Here is a 22,853-nt window from a genome sequence, read left to right as displayed (position 1 = left end):
TAGCAGTCATCAGGCAACTTCTGAATGCAGTGAGTTGCACTCTGGGAAAAGAGGGCTTTTTAATTTTTTTAATTGTAAAAAATGTTTAGAATCATGCATCATTTTCTTTTCACTTCACAACTGTAAACCACTTTGTTTTGGTCTTTCACATTAAGTTCCAATTAAATATATTTATGTTTGTGGTTGTAATGTGATAAAATATGAAAAAGTCTGTGACGCTCTAACCAAACTCAGGAGTTACTAATAAAATCCAGAACCTAATTTAGTGGGAGGAAAACTTGAACAAGCAAATACTAGAATACATCAGAGCTTGCAAAAGTAGAAAGTTTACTAATTTCCTAACAACATCAGCCACAACAAAGCAAAACCAAAAAATAAACATTAGATAAACGTCACTAATTACAAAAGATCATGAACCTTAAAATAGGAATAGTAATCAAGGTATAAAGAGGTTATCAAAAAAAGACACAAAAAATCAACAATGACAATCCAAGCAAACATAATGTCCAAAAAAGGTTCAATGATAAGCCAAGCAAAAATAATGTCCAAAATAATTAAGCAAAAACAAAAAACCAACAAAACACCCAAAATTGTATCCAGGGCCCAACAAGTATCAAACAAAACCAAACAAACGAGGCAACAAAAAAAAAAAGGAATAATCTCACCCAGCTCCTTGATGTATCTCCACCGGCTAGAGAACAATTACATTGCCAAGGACAAAGAGGTAAAAAAATACAAACAAAAGGAGCCAAAAATTGCTAGGGCTTAAAGCAGCATTGCCTTCTCTGGGCTGCATTCTCCCTGAACTTGACTCTCAAAAAACAAAATGGCTGCCCCCACTTCCTGTTTCCTGTAGGCTTCTATTCAAAATAAGAGTCACCTTTAAAAAAAAAAAAAACTGAAAACAGCTTAAAATAGACAATAGGCCCAACACCATACCTTATCTTCCTTGTGAAAAGTCATAGGAAACTAGGAATTATACTCTCTGTGGAGTAACCTAAATAACACTATTTGAAATATATTATAGTATTATTCTAAAGTAGGTCTCACCACAGGTCCCCTTATGTAGTGGCATTACACACTCTGTACAGCACATGTTGTTGCACTTCCCATCGTATGCGATCAGTCTGAATTTTACTGCTTTTACACCGCTCCTTCAGTTCCATGACATGGTCATCTTCACTCTGGGCTAGACTTATATCTGCTAGACTCATGGGTAGCATGGCATTCCAAGTGTGGGATTCATTTTTCACACAGGTAGCCAAGAGCACATGGTCCAGTGACTGTACAGAACGCGATAGAGCATCCGACACCAGGTGCATCCCTTTCGGTATTTGACTTGGAAGTCAAAGCGCTGAAGTCTCAAGGTCCATCTGGTTAGTCTGGATGTGGATTTCGGGGAATTGAAAGCCCAAGTGAGAGCAGCATGATCTGTATACACAACAAAGGGACTTCCCTCCAGGTAATAATACCATTTCTCCACAGCCCAAACCACAGCAAGGCACTCCTTTTCAGAGGTTGAGTAGTTGAGCTCAGCACCTCTCAGGCTCCTAGAAGCAATGACCTTTGCAATGACCTTTTTTTCCTCATCTACCATCTGTGTAAGCACAGCTCCTAGTCCTACATTGCTTGCATCTGTATGTACCTGAAAGAAATGAAGATGGCTGGGTTGTGCAAGCACTGGGGCTTGTTGGAGCGCTGTCTTTAGTCTGTCCACACTTTGCTGACAGTCTTCAGTCCACTCCCATGTGACTCCTTTTCGTCTGAGATAGTTCAATGGAGCTGCCAACTCTGCAAAATGTGGGATGAACTTATGATACCAACCAACTAACCCAAGGAATCGCTGCAAGGAAGGTAGATCATGCGGGGTAGGATATGCAGATACTGCCATTGTTTTTTCTGGGTCTACCTTAATCCTGTCTCTAGTCACAATATGTCCCAAGAACCTAAGCTCATTTTTGAGGAAATGGCATTTGTTTAAATTCAGGGTAAGGGGTCCTTCCTGGAGCCTCTCGAAAACTGTCTCCAAGTCCTTCAGATGTTGGGATTTTGTCTGAGAATAGATTATGACATCATCGAAGTAAACAAAGCAGATAGAACCCCTTAAGTTTCCAAGCACTTGCTCCATCAGCCTTTGGAATGTTGCCCCAGCATTTTTTTTAATCCAAAGAGCATGGTCAGAAAATGGTACAGTCCGAAGGGACTGATAATGGCAGTCTTTTCCCAGCTGTGTTCATCCATTTCAACCTGCCAATAACCGGACTTTAGGTCAAGGGTAATAAAATATCTGGCTCCATACAAAGACTCCAGGATATCATGCACAAGAGGCATGGGGTAAGCATCCTGTGGAGTCTTAGCATTTTATTGCTGATAGTCCACACAAAAACGATTGCTACCATCAGGCTTAGGAACGATTACCACCGGTGAAGCCCAGGAAGAATCAGATGGCTCTATTATGCCTGCCTGGAGCATGCTTTCAATTTCCAGTCGTATGACTTCTCTCTTCACTGGAGAAACTCGATAGGCTCTGGAACGAACAGGCATTTCATCAGTAGTGGAAATATGATGCTTGATCTTGCTTGTCCTGCCCAATTTTCCTGAACAGACTGATGACCATTTCTGAAAGAGAGGTTGCAACACTGGAGGATGGATTTCCAGTAAGCTATTAGAGTCCTGGGTATTAAAGGAACTTGAGATGTCCACTGTCTGATCACTTTCAAGTGGTAAAGCAACATACAGATTAACTTTTGGCTCGATGAGTTTTAAACCGAAGTGGCTCATCACCCCAGTTGACAAAAAGGGAAAAACACTCCATCTCCCTTTAATCTTCAAGCTGTAGTTACGCTCCCCAACATTTAATTGGACACCGGAACGACTCAAGAAATCTAGTCCCAAGACCAGGGGAAATACCAATTGGGTATTTGTCATGATGTAAGTCTCTGCCATTACCAAAAGTCCATGCCACTTGTATGACAGCTGAACCTTCCCCTCTGGGTTGTGTACCTTCCCATCAGCCAGAATAAATGGCCGGTTTGGTTTTTTAATCAGGGGCCCTCCTGGTTTGTTCATGGCCTCCCAGAGTTGCTTCTGCATCAAGGTGAAAGTACAGCTCATATCCAAAACAGCTTCCACTTGAACTCCTTGTACTGCAACAGCAGTGAAGGGGAGTGAAGGGGATACAGACTGAACTAGGGCTAAATGGGGGGGCTGAAGATTGGTTTCTTTGGGATGTGAATTTTTTTTTCTCTTTTTGTCTTGCACTTTAAGTTGGTTTACCCTGGCCCAGTAATCTTTCTTTGCATTCAAATCCCTTTCCACCATGGACCAATTGCTCTACAGTATGAACTGTCCCTCTTAGACTCTCTGCTAAAGCAGGAATGCAGTTATTTAGAATTCTCCTGACAAGTTCTACTTCTGGCAGGTCACTCTTCCATTTAAGGCAAAGGGCACGGTAGTCATAGGCGAAGTCTCAAATGCATTGGTCTGGTTCTTGGACAGTGGCTTTAAGTTGTTCTTCAACCTCAGTCATGTCTCAGTCAGTCAGTGGGGAGAAAAGCCGCCAAAAATGCTCTCTTGAAACCTACCCAGTTATGGATTTTATTCTTCTCAGCCATCCACCAGCTTCTAGCAGACCCTGTTAAAACAGCATTGAGGGTGACCATAAGCTCACTATCACTTAAATGCCTTAATGTTAGGAAGTTCTCACATTTCTTCATAAAATCCAAAAAGGAGTGCTAGATCCCAACCTAGTTATCTCCCTTTTCCACTGTTCATCTCTCCTTTGCATACATTCCACAACCTCTTGTTCAAGCTGGTTAATGGAGCGTTTAAGCAGTTCTTCTAGGGCTTCAATCCACTGATCCATACTTTCTCTCAGTGTGACTTCTTGGTTTGTTGCACTTTCAATGGCGGTTAGAAACTTCTCCTTGAAGTCTTTAATTTCAGTTTTCAGGGACTGCACTGAATGGGACAGACTGGCCACTTCAGACTCAAGGTGGCCGATGATACTCCCTGTAGGTCTCTGGGAGGTTTGTTTCTCTTCATCACTTTCTCCAGCTTCACTATTTATGTACAGTTCACTAGTAGAGAACTAATTTCTGCTACAGGAACTGGATTTCTATAAGTGACCCCAGGCCCAGGAACAAAGGAAGGGGACTCTGTGGCAGCACCTCTATCTGTGCTTGGGTCTGTATCTGTCTGATCAGCAGCCTCCTCTAAAGTCTCATTCCTGTCTGATTCCATATTTAAGCGTTGTTAGAAGTGTTGGAGTAAACACACAAAAAAAACCCTCACCACTTATATATTATTAGGTCCCTGTACGGGCCACCATCTGTAACACTCTAACCAAACTCAGGAGTTACTAATAAAATCCAGAACCTAATTTAGTGGGAGGAAAACTTGAACAAGCAAATACTAGAATACATCAGAGCTTGCAAAAGTAGAAAGTTTACTAATTTCCTAACAACATCAGCCACAACAAAGCAAAACCAAAAAATAAACATTAGATAAACGTCACTAATTACAAAAGATCATGAACCTTAAAATAGGAATAGTAATCAAGGTATAAAGAGGTTATCAAAAAAAGACACAAAAAATCAACAATGACAATCCAAGCAAAAATAATGTCCAAAAATTAAATGATAATCCAAGCAAACTGTTAGAAATTCGGCCTTCAGGAACCAGGTGTCCGATTCAGGAGTCAGGAGACGGCTTCAGAGTTGACTTGAGTTTATTGACACACACAGAGAGTATGGGTACAGCTCACAGTCGATCAGAACCAATCTGACTAAAGATATTTTGAGGGAACATTATATACCTTTTGAAAACTGCAGGGTGGTCACTTTAATGGGGGGTATGAGGGTCCCTGCAGAGACAAATGGTCAGATAAATTAGCATATAGACGATGAGGGTCCCTGCAGAGACAAATGGTCAGATAACAATCTGGGTCCCTGCAGAGATGAATGGTCAAGTTTTGTAGCAGACATGATGGAGCCACAATTGGGGGAATAGGAGAGGGTGAAAGAGTTAAAGTATAATAGGAGAGGGTGGAAGAGTTAAAGTATAATTTGTTATGGGCAGAATTCTATCAATTCCCCCTTTGATTCTCCCAAATGGAGAATCACACAACTACATTATTACTCAAAATTCGAAACATATGTACAATAAAAAATCGAAAACTAAAGCAAACAATAAAAATGGCTATAACTGTGCAAAGTAGAACCAAGCCTATCTCTACAATGTTATGCCATAAAGGTCCAAGAAGTCCATATAGCCAAGTTTCAGAATTGTTCATTGTGGATACTTGGTCATGTAAATTTCGTAAGTCTGTGATTATGTTTGAGAGGTCTTCCTTAGGATTCATGACATCAGTGCAGCATTCAGGACCTACCACTGAGCAAGTTCCACCATGGCTGGATAGTAGATAGTCCAGAGCAATGCGGTTCTGCAGAATCATCATTCTGTGGGAAGCTAAGGCAAGGCTGATGTTGTTTAAGGCGAAAACAGTGTCATTAATTAATTGATCCATTTGTCTTGAGAGGGTACGGATCTGATCCAGTGATTGCATGACACCATATGATGGAATTAGAGCTCCAAGAGTGCGAGACCACAGAGTCTGTTGACAGGTTAAACCAGGAATGCAGGTATTACTCTGGTCAGTACTGCCAGCTGTGAGTTGTAACTTCTCTTGTTTACTCCTCATGGATGGATACAGGTATGCGAGTGTGCATCTGCCATTAAACCTGGAGGGCAATTCAGACCATGCAGTAGTTCCACAGAGCCAGTATGTACCTACCGGAGCAGGTAGACGACATATCTGAGTCAAAGCGAGTAGATTATGCCAGTGAGCACCTTCTTTTACGCAGTCTTCATCATCAACAGGCCCCTGGAGAGTGATTTGAGAAGGCAGTTTTTGTGATATCCTGGATGAGTGTCTGTAAGCGGTGCCCTCATCATCTAAGGCATAGATTTCAGCACATGCTTGTTTGGGAATTTCACCTAGAGAAGGTGATTCACCTGTACTCTCAATACACCAGGGAAAATGACTGGGTGTGATAAGCTCTGTGACATTGGTTTTCGGAAGTGAGGTGGTGTTGCATGTGTTTTCACCAGGGACACAGCAGCTAGTGACCACTGGAACTGTGACGTTGTGACAGGAGACAATGTTAACTGGATTGCTATTATGTGATTGTAAGACAGAACATGTGTCACATTTGGAGATTGAATGTGCAGTCCATGAGATTCCTCCAGTTACGCTGACAGGTTGGGGAACACACACAGGCTGCTCTCCGAAAAGTTGAGTCCTTGTCAGTGAGAAGAGATGGGAAAAAACATTCTCTTTTGGGTTAATGCTTGGAACTTGGTTTCCCCCTTGGTTTATTTTTATGTCAGTATCTACATAAAGCTGATGATACCGAACATGTTCGCCACATTTGCATCTGTACGAGCCTTCATTTTCATACCTTATCTTGTTAAAGAATAAGGTGCCATTCTGGTTTAGAACAAATAGGTTATTTGTTCGTTGGTTCACCAGTACAAAGCCTGCTTTTACCCTAAAGCTCACTATTAGTGAACTTGGTCCTAATGTTTCTGATTCTTCATTGGTACAGAAGTGCCAGAGACATATAGTGTTTTCAGGCAAAGCTTGTTCATGAAGGGTGCAGGTCAGGGAGCTTGGGTGATTTGCTTTTGCATGGTGAAATGTCAAGTATTCAGTAGGCATGCGTGTGCAATCCCATGTATTTACACCATAGATCATTGCTATGATCATGCACATAATTGCATTCATGGTGTTCTGGTAGACTTCACAGTGTGGGTTGCTTGAAGTTGTCTTCAAGGTCTTGTCTTTGTCTTCAAAAAGCTACACAGATTTTCTTGGATTCCTCAGCTATGCAGATTTTCTTGAAGGTTCTTCAGGCTGTGCAGATCTCTTGAAGATCCTCAGCTGTGCAGACTGTCTTGAAACTTCTCAGCTGTGCAGACTCTCTTGAAGGTTATCAGTTATGCAGATCTCTTGAAGATTCTCGGCTGTGCAGATTTCCTGAAGATCCTCGGCTGTGCAGATTTCCTGAAGATCCTCGGCTGTGCAGATCTCTTGAAGATCCTCAGCTGTGCAGACTGTCTTGAAACTTCTCAGCTGTGCAGACTCTCTTGAAGGTTATCAGTTATGCAGATCTCTTGAAGATTCTCGGCTGTGCAGATTTCCTGAAGATCCTCGGCTGTGCAGATTTCCTGAAGATCCTCGGCTGTGCAGATCTCTTGAAGATCCTCGGCTGAGCAGATCTCTTGAAGATCCTCGGCTGAGCAGATGTCTTGCAGATCCTCGGCTGAGCAGATGTCTTTGCAGATCCTTGGCTACGCAGACTCTCTTGAAGATGAGCTTTCATGAAGATGCATCAAATCATCCAGAAGTCAATGTATTGTCCTAAATGGATGGAAACAAGAAGACATAGGCAGTGAACTGTTCATACTTGTCTACCTTTTGTTATTGTTTTTGTTGTTGTTGTTTTTATCCTTATACAGACAAGGTTATCACCTGCTCTTTACTGTCTGTCCCTCAGAAGAGGCTATTATGGTGATGTACAGTGTTGTAAAATCTTCATCCCAAAGGGTAACCCCCATGAAAATAGAAATCATGGTTCTTCCTCGGGACTCTGTACAATTACCCACCTCTTCTTTTACTGACCCTCAAACTTATTTTTGTGGAGCAGGCACAACCTTACAATGTGAAACATGAATCCATGTTTTCTTTCCTTCACATTTCACTGCTGAATCAGTAATCAAAAGAACCTGATATGGACCATCCCATCTGGGTTCTAGAGATTGTTTATCATGTCTTCTCACCATGACCCATTGACCTGGAATAATTGTATGTCCACCTTCAGATGGTCTGCCCCAAGCGTTACTGACTTGATTCTGAGCTGCCTGTACTGCTTGTGTTAGTGTTTGACAGTAATTGAGGAGTGCATCTGACAATAAATGCACGTCTGCTTTGCGAAGATCGATCAGCCCTGGAACCAGCATCGGCCTACCTGTCACAACCTCATAAGGACTAAGTCCAACAGTTTTGTTGCTAGTTGCCCTAATACTGCAAAGTACAGCAGGCAAGGATGCAGTCCATTTTACTCCCTGATTATGGAGTTTTGTAAGCCGTTCCTTGATGACACGGTTTGCACACTCTACTTGCCCTGAGGCTTGTGGTCTGTACGGACAGTGAAGCTTCCAGTTCACCTGTAAAAGTTTACAAACTGCTTGTACTACCTGTCCGGTGAAATGAGTACCTTGGTCAGACTCAATTTGTTCAGGAAGTCCCCATCTGGGAATAAAATCTTGCACTAGCATTTTAGCTGTATGCGTGGCAGTACCCTTAGAAGTTGGATAGTAGAGGTGTGCCAAAAAATCGATTCACATAAGAATCTTGATTCTCATTTACTACGATTCAGAATCGATTTAAAATGTCCCAAAATCGATTCTGAGGGGCGGGTTTTAGACTGATTTTGGGCTGGGTATTTTTGTTGGACCTGGCAACCCTGGGGATAGCGCTTGTCCTTTCAAACGGAGATCTTCCAGACACACACAGAGCGTAGGTGTTTGAGAATCACCGGTAAGATGGCAGAACAAGCACTATATTACATTAGATTAACGTGTAGTTTTAATGTTTTATGGCAGAATGCTTCATAACAAGCATAAAAAAGATCGCTAGTAGTTAGTTTCAGTAACTGTTAGCTAGCTAACTAGCTAACTTTCCAGTTCCACCTTAAATAACGCTACAGGTGGCTGCGGGCTGCAGCATTTAAGGCGGAACGGAAAAATAACAATAAGCTAATCAGAGCTCATTTCAGCTCCTCATCACAGAGGAATTAAGGAATGGACCATATGAATTAATTTCTCCACCTCCTGCCCCCTTTCTGAAGAAATACAACGACCTTAAATTAACTAGTTAATCAGCAGCTGCTCCTGAACTTTAGCGCTCCACTGCTATCATCACATCAGCCCAGCAGCGTCACCTACACACCACCGCTAGTAGCCTGGTAATAAAGCAGTGTTATTTATTATTTATTTATTGTTCATTAACGTCATTGTGATATCCCAGTGATTCCTCTGTCACTGAGGACCCACATTCCTGCACATTTTATTGTTTTTGTAACACATTACCTGCTCCAGGACCAGTGTATATTATGGAGGTTTTTTTTCAATAAGATTCATAAGCCAGAAGCAGAAATTTTTATAATTCAAATCGTTTTGAATCAAAAATCGATTTTGAATCGAATCGTGGCCCCCAAAATCGGAATCGAATCGAATCGTGAGATAGTAAACGATTCCCACCCCTATTGGATAGGCCTCAATCCAACGAGAAAATTTATCAATTACAATTAAAACATCTTGTTTGCCCTCGCATTTAGGCAATGTGATGTAATCTACTTGTAAATGACGAAACGGACCTGGAGGAGCCACTGTTCTATTGGCAGGAGTTCGCAATTGAGGTGCAGCGTTAACTTGATTACATGCAACACAATTCTGAACAACAGTTCTAGCCTGTTCCCTGAATTTAGGATTCCACCAAGAATGTGAGAATTGGTGAACCATTTTTTCCATCCCAATGTGGCCCAAAGAATGTATCTGTGTGGCTAGGTACGGAAGTAGTGATTCTGGTGCTACAATTTTTCCCCCTTTGATCCATACACCTTCTGGATCAACTTTTGCACCTGAATCCAACCATTTCCAGAGTTCCCAACTTGGAGACTCTGACTGTAGCTTTTGAATTGAAGAAATTTTATTAGTATTGCACTCTGTGCTAGTAAGAGATGCAATGCTAGCTGGTGGTAAAAAACTTGCCCTTTTTGCCGCTTCATCTGCAATTCTATTGCCCTGTGCTTCAAAAGAAGTACCACCTGTGTGTGCTTTAACTTTTACAATGGCTAGATCTGTGGGTAATTTGACAGCTTCCAAAAGATTCTGTACCAGATCAGCATTTTTAACTGGAGTGCCAGCAGCTGTGAGGAAACCCCTGTTCCTCCACAAGTGTCCAAAGTCATTTGCCACCCCAAATGCATATCTAGAATCTGTATAAATGGTTGTACTTCTCCCTGATGCAAGTTTGCATGCTTCAGTCAGAGCCACCAACTCAGCCTGCTGGGCTGAGTAGGAGGGAGGAAGACTACCACTGGCCAAAGTTTGAAAACTGTCAGTCACTGCCCATCCAGATCTACGCTGACCATTAGTGTAAGTTGAGGAACCGTCAGTAAAAAGAATCAAATCAGGATTATCTAAAGGAATGTCTTTGAAAACAGGATGAGGACTGGACAATTCAATGCAGTCATGATCATCCCCTTCCTCATAAGCATCAGTCAATGAAGACATCATAAAGGAGGAGGGGTTGTTCATGGGTGCATTCTGAATCACCACATTAGGAGCTGTCAACACTGCAAGCCAGTTTCCCCACCTGGAGGCTGTCACTGACAATACACGGCCATTATTGAGTAATGCTGACACAGAATGAGGACATTTGACTGTGACTATTTGTTCTAACGTACGTGGCGCAAATGACAACAAAGCAAGATAAGTAGCCTGTACTGCTCTTAAACATGGACCCATTCCACATGCCACAGCATCTAACTTAGCTGAATGATAAGCTACTGGACGTTGCATACCACCATGCTCCTGAGTTAGACAGGATGTCATAAAACCACAATCTTCATGCACAAAAACAGTAAAAGGTTTGTTTGGATCACAAAGGCCAAGAGCTGGTGCAGATACCAATGCTGATTTGAGTTTAACAAAGGCAGATGTGCTATCATCTGTGTGTACAACAGGGTCATGTTGTCCAGGGTTACCCTTAAGCAGATCGTATAGTGGTTGTGAAATTGCAGCATAAGAATCAATCCAAAGTCTACAGTAATTGCATAGACCTAAGAAAGCTCGCAATTTGTGCACTGTGGTTGGTATTGACATTGCATTAATTGCTGAGCTTCTAGCAGGCAAAATGCCTCTGGAACCCTGAGAAACCCATTGACCCAAATATTGTACACCAGTACAACACAGTTGAGCTTTATCACGACTGGCTTTGTGTCCTTTGCTAGCCAAAAAATCAAGAAGCGCTTTTACATCCCTGTCATGTGTTTCCTCACTTTCACTACTCAACAAAACATCATCAACATACTGAACAATAACAGATGACTGCAAAATATGGTCTGCCTGTGAAAGATGATTTCTGAGTGCTTGATGGTAAATACTGGGACTGTTATGAAACCCCTGTGGCAGGCGTGTCCACTGATACTGCTCATCCCCCACAGTAAACGCAAGCCATGGCTGGCTTTGTGATGCTAATGGAACAGACCAAAAACCATTGGCCATGTCAACAACAGAAAAAACACTGTGTGCTGTGGGAATACCATCAAAGATGGTAGATGGGTCAGCAACTAAGGGAGTTAGTTTGTCTATATGCTGATTGGCTACTCTGTAGTCCACTGTTAACCGCCAAGTTCCATTAGCTTTGCGAACTGGCCATACAGGACTATTGGATACACTTTGTGTTTTGACCAAAATACCTCTTTTCACAAGCTGTTCAATGATGGGCACAATACCCTGCAAAGCTTCTTTGTTGATAGGATACTGTTTAGTACAAGGAGGTTGACTACCTTTGAGTATAACTGGCTCCATATCCAAAAGACCACAATCATCCTTATCATCAGACCAAATAGGGTGATCAGCTAAATCAGATTGTTTCAAAGAGGCAATGTTCCAAACACAAGAATCAGCATTAATAGACAAAGAACAGTTCAGTTTCCTCAGAAAATCCATCCCAAGAATGTTTTCAACCTTTCCCACCCAAAATTGCCATGAGATTGTTTTAGGTCCTAGATTAACATCTACTGGTGCAGATAGAGATAATGAAATACCAGCATTACCTAGTCCCTCAGCTGTGATGTGTTTGTCTGTTAAAGATAATCCTAAAGATGTGCAAATTGTTTCTGAAAGAGTAGTGACCTGAGCTCCTGTGTCTACAAGAAATGACCAATCCTGTTCCCTAATTTGAATATCAACAAAAAGACGGTTCTCAAAAACTCTACTGATAGCACACAGGTGGGCAGAAGCGGCTGGGCAAATTAGTTTAAAGAATGGGCAGATGGGACTTTTGACACCTCTGTGCATCCCTGTACGGCCTTGATTATCATTGCCAATTGGTCCTGTGAGATTCCCTGGAACACATTGTTTGATAGTCCTATGGAACTATCCTGTGAAAAGTTCCCTTGGCTATTCTGTGTATTTAACCCCCTTTTGAGATTATCGGCCTGTCTCTTACGGCAATCCCTTGCAAAATGACCAGGTTTGTGACAGTAATGACACTCATTTTTTTGACTAGTAACCTTAGGATTGTTACTTGAGTTAGAGCCATTGCCTTTTAGGACGTGTATCGATGCTGAGACATGGCCTGGCTCTAAATCAAGGTCCAATCTGTCTAGCTCAATTTTAAGTTCACCCCATTTAACCTTACGCCAGTTTGGAATCGCTGTCACTAGGGCCTGTCTAAGTTCTGGTCTTAGTGAATCGACCAGTTGTCCAAAGTGTGGACCGTCAGAGGTGCAATCTATGGTGTCACTTTTGTAGGAATCTATTCCACAATGACGAAGGAAAATCCGTTCAAACCGGTCACAGTATTCAGCAGCTGATTCCCCTTTCTTTTGCTTGCAGTTACTTATCTGCCCCCAATCAGTGGTCTTGCGGCATTTCTGGCTAATCCAGTCTTTGAACACCTCCCACCCCTTGTTAATGTCCTGCCCATTATCACCTAGACTATCTAACACCTTGTTGGCAAGCTTTCTACTGTCAGTGATATTAAGGACTTGACTTGCTATTGCAACAGCATCATTAGGGTGTAGTGAATAAAGATGTCTTTTTTTTCAATAAGGTCAATGAAGTCAAGGCCCATTTCTCTTGGGTGTTTAAACTCTTTGGACAGGCTATCCAAAGTGGATGCATCCAATGGAATGTGGCCAATCTGTACCCTTGTTTCCTTGACTTCACCACCCTTATTAAGAACCTCAGCTGACCTGATTGTGACTGGTCTCATCTGAAAAACCTTGTTGTGTATGGGTTCAGAATCTTCATCAGAGAATGAAGACTCTGATCCATCTGAGTAGAATGTGTTCAAGTCAGGATACAGTCCAGCAAACATTGGAGCTTCATCCTCTGTATAGCATGGCTGACCTGGAGGAGGAGCTACAGGTGGGGGACGACACTGGGGCTTAGGTTTGCAGTTAGCATGTTGCTGTTCAACCTCAGTAAGTGATTGTTGCAGCTTTTTACACGATTTTTGAGCATTTAGCGAAGCTGTTTTGTGCTTTTTGCATTCATTGGTTAACTCTAAGACCTTCCCTTCCGCTTCTTTTAACTTTTCATCCATAGATTTCAATCTGCTTTCCCAGTGTTGCTTAATAACAAAAAAACATTCTTTAACTGAGTTATGCTTGATGCCTAGACCTAAAGCTGTTTTGCACTCATCAAGAGTCCATTCTGTATCAGCAGGGAAACCTTTGGATGAAAAGTATTGAATTCGCTTTTGTTCATTTGTCTGCTTATTTACTATGTCATTGATTAGTTTTTCAAACTCAGAGTCAGACCACTTAGGCATTTCAGACCCCCCCGTAACTAAGGTGCTGTTTTTATAGTTAAGAGGTTTCCAGGAATCTTTAGCATTTTTCTGAGTATTTGTGCCTTTAGAGATCATGGTGAGATAACTAGTGACAAACAATCCAATCAAACAAGCCAAAAAAACACCTTTAACAGTAATAAAACACCAGGTTTTATCAGTAACAAACGACAATTCAAAACGCTAGGTTTTAACAGTGACACAAACAAACTTCCCTCAAGCAGAATATTACAGCCACAAACACTAGGTTTTATCAGTAACAAACAAAGACTACAATTCTAACAGTAACAAAACAGTACAGTTCCCTCAGAACAGAGGATTACAGCCACAAAACGCAAGGTTCCTATCAGTGACAAAACAGTACAGTTCCCTCAGAACAGAGGATTACAGCCACAGAACGCAAGGTTCCTATCAGTGACAAAACAGTAAACTTCTCTCTTTACAGAGAGGATAACAGTTACAGTAACAGTAACAACTCCTAGAGTATCAGTAACAACTCCTAATCTCTAGAGAGGCTAAACTTTACTGACTCCTTAGTCTTATAAAACCAGAATTTCTCTCCAGTTCAGGATGGCGTTTACTCACCAAGTAGGTTTCAGTATGCCATCCGGGTCACGGCACCAAGTTGTTAGAAATTCGGCCTTCAGGAACCAGGTGTCCGATTCAGGAGTCAGGAGACGGCTTCAGAGTTGACTTGAGTTTATTGACACACACAGAGAGTATGGGTACAGCTCACAGTCGATCAGAACCAATCTGACTAAAGATATTTTGAGGGAACATTATATACCTTTTGAAAACTGCAGGGTGGTCACTTTAATGGGGGGTATGAGGGTCCCTGCAGAGACAAATGGTCAGATAAATTAGCATATAGACGATGAGGGTCCCTGCAGAGACAAATGGTCAGATAACAATCTGGGTCCCTGCAGAGATGAATGGTCAAGTTTTGTAGCAGACATGATGGAGCCACAATTGGGGGAATAGGAGAGGGTGAAAGAGTTAAAGTATAATAGGAGAGGGTGGAAGAGTTAAAGTATAATTTGTTATGGGCAGAATTCTATCAAAACATAATGTCCAAAAAAGGTTCAATGATAAGCCAAGCAAAAATAATGTCCAAAATAATAAAGCAAAAACAAAAAACCAACAAAACACCCAAAATTGTATCCAGGGCCCAACAAGTATCAAACAAAGCCAAACAAGCGAGGCAAAAAAAAGGAATAATCTCACCCAGCTCCTTGATGTATCTCCACCGGCTAGAGAACAATTACATTGCCAAGGACAAAGAGGTAAAAAAATACAACCAAAAGGAGCCAAAAATTGCTATGGCTTAAAGCAGCATTGCCTTCTCTGGGCTGCATTCTCCCTGAACTTGACTCTCAAAAAACAAAATGGCTGCCCCCACTTCCTGTTTCCTGTAGGCTTCTATTCAAAATAAGAGTCACCTTTTTAAAAAAAAAACTGAAAACAGCTTAAAATAGACAATAGGCCCAACACCATACCTTATCTTCCTTGTGAAAAGTCATAGGAAACTAGGAATTATACTCTCTGTGGAGTAACCTAAATAACACTATTTGAAATATATTATAGTATTATTCTAAAGTAGGTCTCACCACAGGTCCCCTTATGTAGTGGCATTACAAGTCCAAAGGGGATAAATACTTTTGCAAGCCACTGTACACCTGTAACACGTCCATATTAATCAGCTCCATTATTGAATTATTAACTTTAGTAACATGCAGCTCTTAAAAAAAATGTAGAGAGCACTTCAGTTTCTCTGATTTTGCTATTTATAGGTTTATGTTTCAGTAAAATAAACATTGTTGTTTTATTCTATAAACTACAGACAAAATGAGAAATGGCTGAAATAACAAAAAGGATGCAGAGCTTTCAGACCTCAAATAATGCAAAGAAAACAAGTTCATATTCATAAAGTTTTAAGAGTTCAGAAATCAATATTTGGTGGAATAACCCTGTTTTTTAAACACATTTTTTTCATGCATCTTGGCATCATGTTCTCCTCCACCAGTCTTACACACTGCTTTTGGATAACTTTATGCTGCTTTACTCCTGGTGTAAAAATTCAAGCAGTTCAGTTTGGTGGTTTGATGGTTTGTGATCATCCATCTTCCTGTTGATTATATTCCAGAGGTTTTTAATTTGGTAAAATCAAAGAAACTTATCGTTTGTCAGTGCCCTCAAATTTTTTTCCCCAGAGCTGTATGTAGCTCATTGTAAAAAAGTATTATTTTTATTATTTTTAGATTAAAAATAGATTGAGATTCTAGTTCTACTATCATAAGCAGAAGATGCAATAATGTATTATGTTTATTATGATATGAATAATTAAATTCCAATGTAATCCTACACAAAATAAAGCATTCTTAGCAGTCACACATTTTCTTTTTCTTGGGGTTGTTTAAATATGTTGGATTTTGTTGGCTGGTGGAGCTCTTCTGGTGTTGGGGGGGATGGTGGATAAGATTCTTTGTCAATGGAGCCGCCATGTTAAAGAAGCTACTTTTGTTGTCTTTGTTCAAATAAAGATGATCAACAGGACTAAGGCCTGAACTTGTAACTCCAACTTGGTGATATAACAGTATAGTCACCATATCCCTGCACCTGCTTTAATGAGCTGGATAAACTGTATTTTACATAACAGTTCCTTAAAAACAGTCAATAACTAGAAACCAGTGCAGGTGAACAGTGGTGGGGTTGCTGAAAGGTGCCAGCTTTAATTTTGTTATTTAAATATGATAAACTCAGTTTTATTGTTTGCTGAACAAAAAGCAGATATTTAAACCGTTTGTACGCTTTTGCAGATCACCTTAATTATATAAGGAGCATTTCAGCTCAGATTACTTTTTCAATGGAAGCTGATTTTTTGAAGTGCAACCAAAATAAAAAAAAAGTCTTCAGCCATCACTCTCATCCGATGTTGCGCAACACATCAAAGCAACCAATCAAAACAGAGCTCATTTACACAGATCAGTCTTAAGGTTATAGTAACAGAAACAGTCTGTTTACGTCTAAAGTTCAAAAATGGTCACGAAACCCTCACATACAGCACATTAACCCAAACACTACTGTAAAACAGAACAGCTGTAGAGCTTCAGCGGTTCTTCAGCTGCAGCTCTTTATTACACACCATGAGCAAAGCAGGAACAGCAGCTTTAGTTCTTCAGCATCTTCTGACAGAGCAGTGGAAGGGGGAACACACTTCATCAGCTCTGTAATTTCCTCTTCGCATGATGCTTTTCTGACTGCGGTTTTAATTAGGGCTGAAGGTTAACGCACTTCTCTCCCCTCTGCTGTTCTTACCGACCCACTGAAGAGGAAATTGTAAAAGCTCTGCATTTCACTTCATTAGTGTTGCGGAGGTGGAGTGTTTTATGATGGTGTCTGTTCTAAGCATCTTCTTTGGAACCTACCCCATTAATGTCCTTTCAGTGTGCAGTAGTGACGGACTGAAGATACTCCAAGTGATTTTTACCCTCTATAACTCCTCCCCCTTATATAAACCGTGGTACTGTCACGCCTTTAGCCTTTTGTGTTTTTCAGTTTCTGTTTGTTGCTGTTTTCCTTGTTTTGTTTTTGTACTCCATGTGCTTTGCATGGTCCTGTCTCCGCCCTAGCTCCACCCTAGCCCCGCCCTAACCATTAGTGTAGTCACTTTGTGTCCTGTTTGTTACCCCGCCCCCTCGTTACCGGTCCTCACCCTCCTTGTGTATAAATAGTCCTTTGTATGAGTGTTTGCTTGTCGAGTCTTTTGTATCCTTGTCCTCTGTATTTATGTGTATTGGTTTTGTAGTATTTTTTCTTGAAGGTCTGTTATTTTGCTATATTAGTAAATGTTCCAAGTTTGTTCATTTTGTATTCTTTGTGTTCTCTAGTTATTCTATGTTAAGTTATTGTTTGAGTATATTTGAGTTATAAGTTGAGTTTTATTATTCCTTAGTTTTTCTTTTCTTGTTAAATATGTTTGTCTTGTTTTTTGCTCTATGTGTGTTTTGTTTTCTGTTTTGTTTTTATTGATCTTGTTTATTAAATAGATTTAAATATATCTGCACTTACGTCCACCCTTCTCATCCTTGACAGGTAGGAAAGAAATTTTTATGATTTTCTTTTATGAATCATTGGTTCAGATCAGCAATTTCAGTTAAATAAATCATATAGACGACAAAACAGTGATATTTGAGAAGTGACATGAAGTTTATAGGATTTACAGAAAGTGTGCAATAATTCTTTACACTAAATTAGGGTGTGCATACATTTGGGAACACTTGTCTTTTATTGATTTTAATACTTTTAGCACTAATTATTGGAAGAAAATTTGTTTGGTCATTGCTCATTGACCTCATTGAGAAAGGGCTAAGGAGCCAATTACAAGTTTTTCTCCTCAAAACTCTCAAATAACCTGAAAACAGAGATTATTCAACATCCTGGTTTTTAGAGGAAGGATATAAAAAAGATTCAGCTGCAGTTTCCACTGTGAGGAACAGAGTGAGGAAATAAAAGATCACAGGAACAGTTCTAGTTAAGAGCTGAAGTAGCAGAACAAGAAAAATCTCAGATAATCAGAGGAGAAGGATGGAGAGAACAGTTATAGTGAATCTACAGATCAGCTCCAAACACCTACAACATCATGATCATCTCAGACCTGAATATTATTAAAATCTGTGGGATGATTTAAATAAGCTGTTCATGATCAGAAACATCAAACCTGAGACAAAATACCTCTTTCAACCAGAAGCCAGACTCTCTTTGGAAGCTATAAGAAGCGTTTAGAGTCTGTTATTTCTGCAAATATGATCTGCAAATATTATCTGTATTATTATATATTTAACTGAAATTGCTGATCCAACAAACAACCAATGATTTAGAAAGGAAGATCATAAAACTTATCAGGAAAACAAGTTGATCAGAGAGTCGTTAGGTGTTTGTCAACCAGTGAGTTCATGGCCTCGCCCACTTCGGCTCAGAACCGCCCACAGGCAATGTTGAAGCTGGGCTCACAGCTCTGTTTACAGCTGTGTTTACAGAGCTAGTTAGCATTAGCTATCTTGTGTAAGTAACCATAGGTTTACAACATATCCCCAATTGCTCAACTCGACAGAACAGCGTTTAAAGCGAGCGCTGTTTGCATCAGATTTTATCATATAGAGGGGACTGTGGGGCTTTAACATGGTGAAACTGCCCAAGCACTGAATCACCAAGTCTGAGGTAAGAGCTTAGTAGTCTTAGTTTAGCTGAAAGAAAAGTTATTTATAGCGCAGGGAGGGGGGATGAATCCACGCGGCCGCAGGGAGATGCCATCGGGACGGGGCGAGGAGCGCATGCTAGGGGAGAGCATCGCCAAGGCAGAGCAGGCAGCCTACACTGATGTTAAGCGAATTTTAAGGGTTAATTTTATCCAGCACTCAGTGCTGTAGCTTATAGCTTATATAACTGAGGCTGTATCTCTGAAAACATTTTGTCCTTTGAGTTTTAGAGCTGTAAAATTGATGGGACCACTTTAAAATAAGACTATCTTTATAAAGGGGTTATAAATGGTTAACAATTAGTTTATTAATAGTTACTAATTAGGTTGTACATGCCTTAAAAATGAATTGCATTAATAATCAGTTATAACACATATCAATATAGATGGCTGGGGGGGTCACTATTTGGCAAACAATAGGTAATTGTTGCCCTTTCTACGTATGTGTTATAACTGATTATTAATAAACCCTTTATAAAGATAGTCTTACAAGTGCATGTATCCAGAGACCCCCGATTCAGTGATCTAAAGCAGGGCTAAACAGAAACACCTGAGTACTTTTTTTCTCAAGAAGAAAGCTTGGAAACCTGATGAACTGAGATTAAGGTGATTTGAGGTGATTTAATTGGGAGGAGCTGGAGCTTCACAGCGTGAAGGAAAAGCGGCAGCTATTGTTCAGCACCTCCAGAAACTCCTTCCTTCAAGACGCTAAGAAAACTATTCCAGGTGACTCTCCCTCATGAAGACACTGAGATTAAAATCTCGCCAAGAGTCTGCAGATCTGAACTCAAACACACATCTGATACTTATTTAGAAGTTTAAACCATATAAACATATTTATTAATGCATGTTTTTTGGTTGATGCAATGACATAAAATGGGCTGCAAACACTGCTGTTACTCTAAAGAAAATTCAGCAGAGCCAAATCAGATGTGTTATATTTATACCTCTAAAATTGACATTAGACCCTGCTTCTAGAGATTTAGCCTGGTGGGGATTAATCCAGTGGCTACTTTGGGAGAACATTAAAGCAGGACTTAAAAACTAAGGCTTGGCAGATTAACACAGGCTAATAGCTAATGCTAGCAGCACCAAAAAAAAGGAAAAGGGCTGACTGGGTGCTGCAAGCTCATTCTTGGTGGGCTGCAGAAGGACAAAAATGATGGAACACTGTATAAAATTTGTTTTACTACTCTTTTAATATTTAAGATTTACTTTCTATTTATAGATCAAACAACAAAAATATTGAACTCAATACATGCATTCTCAACAAACAGTTAAACTGCAAGTGTGGACCTTAAAACAGACTCTCTAAATCATTCTCAGAATTTGAATGGATTGATATATCTACTGCAATGACTATAATAACTATAATAAGTGTTCTGCCATTCCTAAATGTGGGAATGCAACTCAGGGAGCTTTCACCTGGTTTGATCCGGACTTTTAGACTTAGACTAGAATTTAGTCTGAACTGAAAGAGCAGGTGTAAAAGGTGTCCCAAACCCTGACCCGTGTAGGTAATGAAAGCAGGATGTAGTAAAGTTCTTTAATGAGCTCACTAAACTACAGTGTGAAACCAATACTAACCGGACTAACGGCACACAGTGTAAAAACACATTAATCCTCAGTTTAGACCCTAAAAAGAGTGCACAGTAATGCAGACTGAAAACTGCATCAGCACAGATCTCATTATCTTGCACCGCCTTCCTCCTGCATTACAGTCTTTCAGTGTTCTTCTGTTTCCAGGCTGAGATCCTGCTGGGGACGCTCGCTTTTCTGATCTACAAAAAGTCCTGCCCTCTTACGCCCCCAAAATTGCAGCGCTCTGTGCTGAGAGTTGATTGTACACTCTTTTGACAACAGCAAACTTCCTTCGCTGACTCAAGAACGAATTCGGGATGAGCCGAGGTGCAGAATAAAACACTCGTTCTGTACAAAGGCAGAGATTAGCGCTCCGCCTCTTCGCCTGGGGGATTACTTCTTGGAAGAATAAACAATACTGCAAAAAGTTATGGGAAAACAGCAGAGATGTGCAAGCAGAATCATTATGAGAGCAGTATAGTTGCTCACAGGGTTCACAAAGATCCTCATTGTGTTGGATTGCCAGTACATCAAACACTGCACACACACACACACACACACACACACACACACACACACATCGCTAAAGAAAAGGGGTTCTTAGTCACAATGCCATATGAGAACCAGTTCTAAAGTCCTTATACTTTCTATCCACCGTTATTTTAATCAACAACGTTACACTATGATAAGTAGATAAAACACATGTTTACACAGTGAGTGAAAGTGTGTAAAAAATAATAAACTAATCACAGATACCTATAATACATAAAAACACATAGAGATAACGGTCCCTTAGATGATTATTAATCAGTAGAGTGAAAAATCTCAGATTGCAAGACTCTACAGCGGATAGTGTGGATCATCAGGATCACAGACTTTTACTGCAGCTTTAGGGATGAGCTGAAGTGGCAGATCTAATGATCTAACATCAGTACCTCACCTCACTGATCTTGGCTCTCAGTCTGGTTTAAAGGAGACAAACTCTCAGATATACACTTGATTCTGAAAGAAGAGCTGGAGGAGCAGGTGTCTAAATTAGGAACTTTTGGAAAAAGCAACAATGGGTTTTATGTTCTGAAAAGAGTTGTGGATAGAAGTCCTGAGAGGATTGTGGATGATAGTGGAACTATTCTAGCGCTACATAGAATCATATTAAGAAAGGTTTAACTTTAATTATCTTTACCAAAATTTCTTCAATATAGCTAAACCAGGTTCCCATATACCCACTAGGACTCTCTATTTTACATTGGCTTGAGCTATCTAAAAAGGGGCTAGCTACACCGGGGTTAATTACAGAGTCCTTAAAAAGTATTAACAGTTCAAAACTCCATGTTTCAAAATAGTGTTACTGTGAGCACTACTTTAGAAATACTTAATACAAAGTTGTTTTTATAATCTTCAAGCAATAAAACTGAAGAAACAGAAGTAAAGTGAGAAAATAGCTCCTCCAGAGAAGCTGACTGGGGATTCCAGTGACACTACTTTGGAAATAAATACCCTCTGTTAACAACACTGATAAATATAACCTGATTACAACAAGCTACAATGCTTTATCTGCGGCCTCCAGCCTGGATATTGCAGATATTATCTTATTTACAGCACAAAAGCACACCTAAAAATACCTCTGAAACTAGACTTTACAACATGCACACACTTTCATTTCAGCTGAAGGACCTCAAGAGTCTCAATGTTTTAACATTAATAAAGTTAAGCTGTTTTTAAAAATATCTTACTGACCAGAACAAATCCCTTGTTATTCTGGACTATTACTTGTACTTGTGTTTGATGTAGTAACACATTTCTGTGAGAAAGTTTCAAATGTCTTAAAATCTTTTCTTAGCACAATATTATTTAATCCTATTACAATTTCCTCCCATTTAACAGAGTTTACTAATATTTTACACAATTTAGCTATGAAAACAACATTGCCTTAAATATCCAGCCTAGAGTTAAACAAATTATTTTTAAAATAAATTAAAAATCAGTCTGAAAATCATAAAAGGTCTGATATAGTTCTGAAGTGCTTAATGTTTATTAGGCTACATTAACCTGTTTCTGTTGAGCTAGCCTGGCTAATCCAAAACTCTTCCATAATGTAATGTTAGCATTAGCTATCTACATTAGAATAGAAAAACCTCACTGTTATGTCACCCGTCAACAATGGATTGAAATATTAAAAATGAGCGTAAAAAAATTAGTAACAATAACAAAACAACCATTATTTATTTTTTTTTTTTTTTGCAAAACGTATTGGTTTTAATCCATGTCCAGCTCTATATACATATTTAACCATTGTATCCACTGTTAACCCCTAATGAACCTGTTTAAGGAGAACATCTAATTTTTATACAGAGAGAGAGAGAAAGAGAA

The 22,853-nt window shown here is 40.0% G+C and overlaps 1 protein-coding gene across 1 annotated transcript; it reads right to left on the bottom strand.

Moving 5' to 3' along the window:
* Positions 1-4,711: 4,711 nt before the first annotated feature.
* On the bottom strand, positions 4,712-14,685 carry LOC125790236 (syncytin-A-like). The gene is made up of 2 exons (XM_049473231.1): positions 14,234-14,685; positions 4,712-7,423 (listed from the first exon to the last, which is right to left on the bottom strand). The coding sequence occupies exon 2, from the start codon at positions 6,785-6,787 to the stop codon at positions 5,120-5,122; it is 1,668 nt and encodes a 555-aa protein (XP_049329188.1). The 5' UTR covers positions 6,788-7,423; positions 14,234-14,685; the 3' UTR covers positions 4,712-5,119.
* Positions 14,686-22,853: the final 8,168 nt, after the last annotated feature.

The sequence above is a fragment of the Astyanax mexicanus genome, unplaced genomic scaffold, assembly GCF_023375975.1.
Source record: "Astyanax mexicanus isolate ESR-SI-001 unplaced genomic scaffold, AstMex3_surface scaffold_35, whole genome shotgun sequence".
NCBI lineage: Eukaryota > Metazoa > Chordata > Actinopteri > Characiformes > Acestrorhamphidae > Astyanax > Astyanax mexicanus.
The sequence above is the reverse complement of the archived record's forward strand: the minus strand, read 5'-3'. Positions and strand labels throughout refer to the sequence as shown.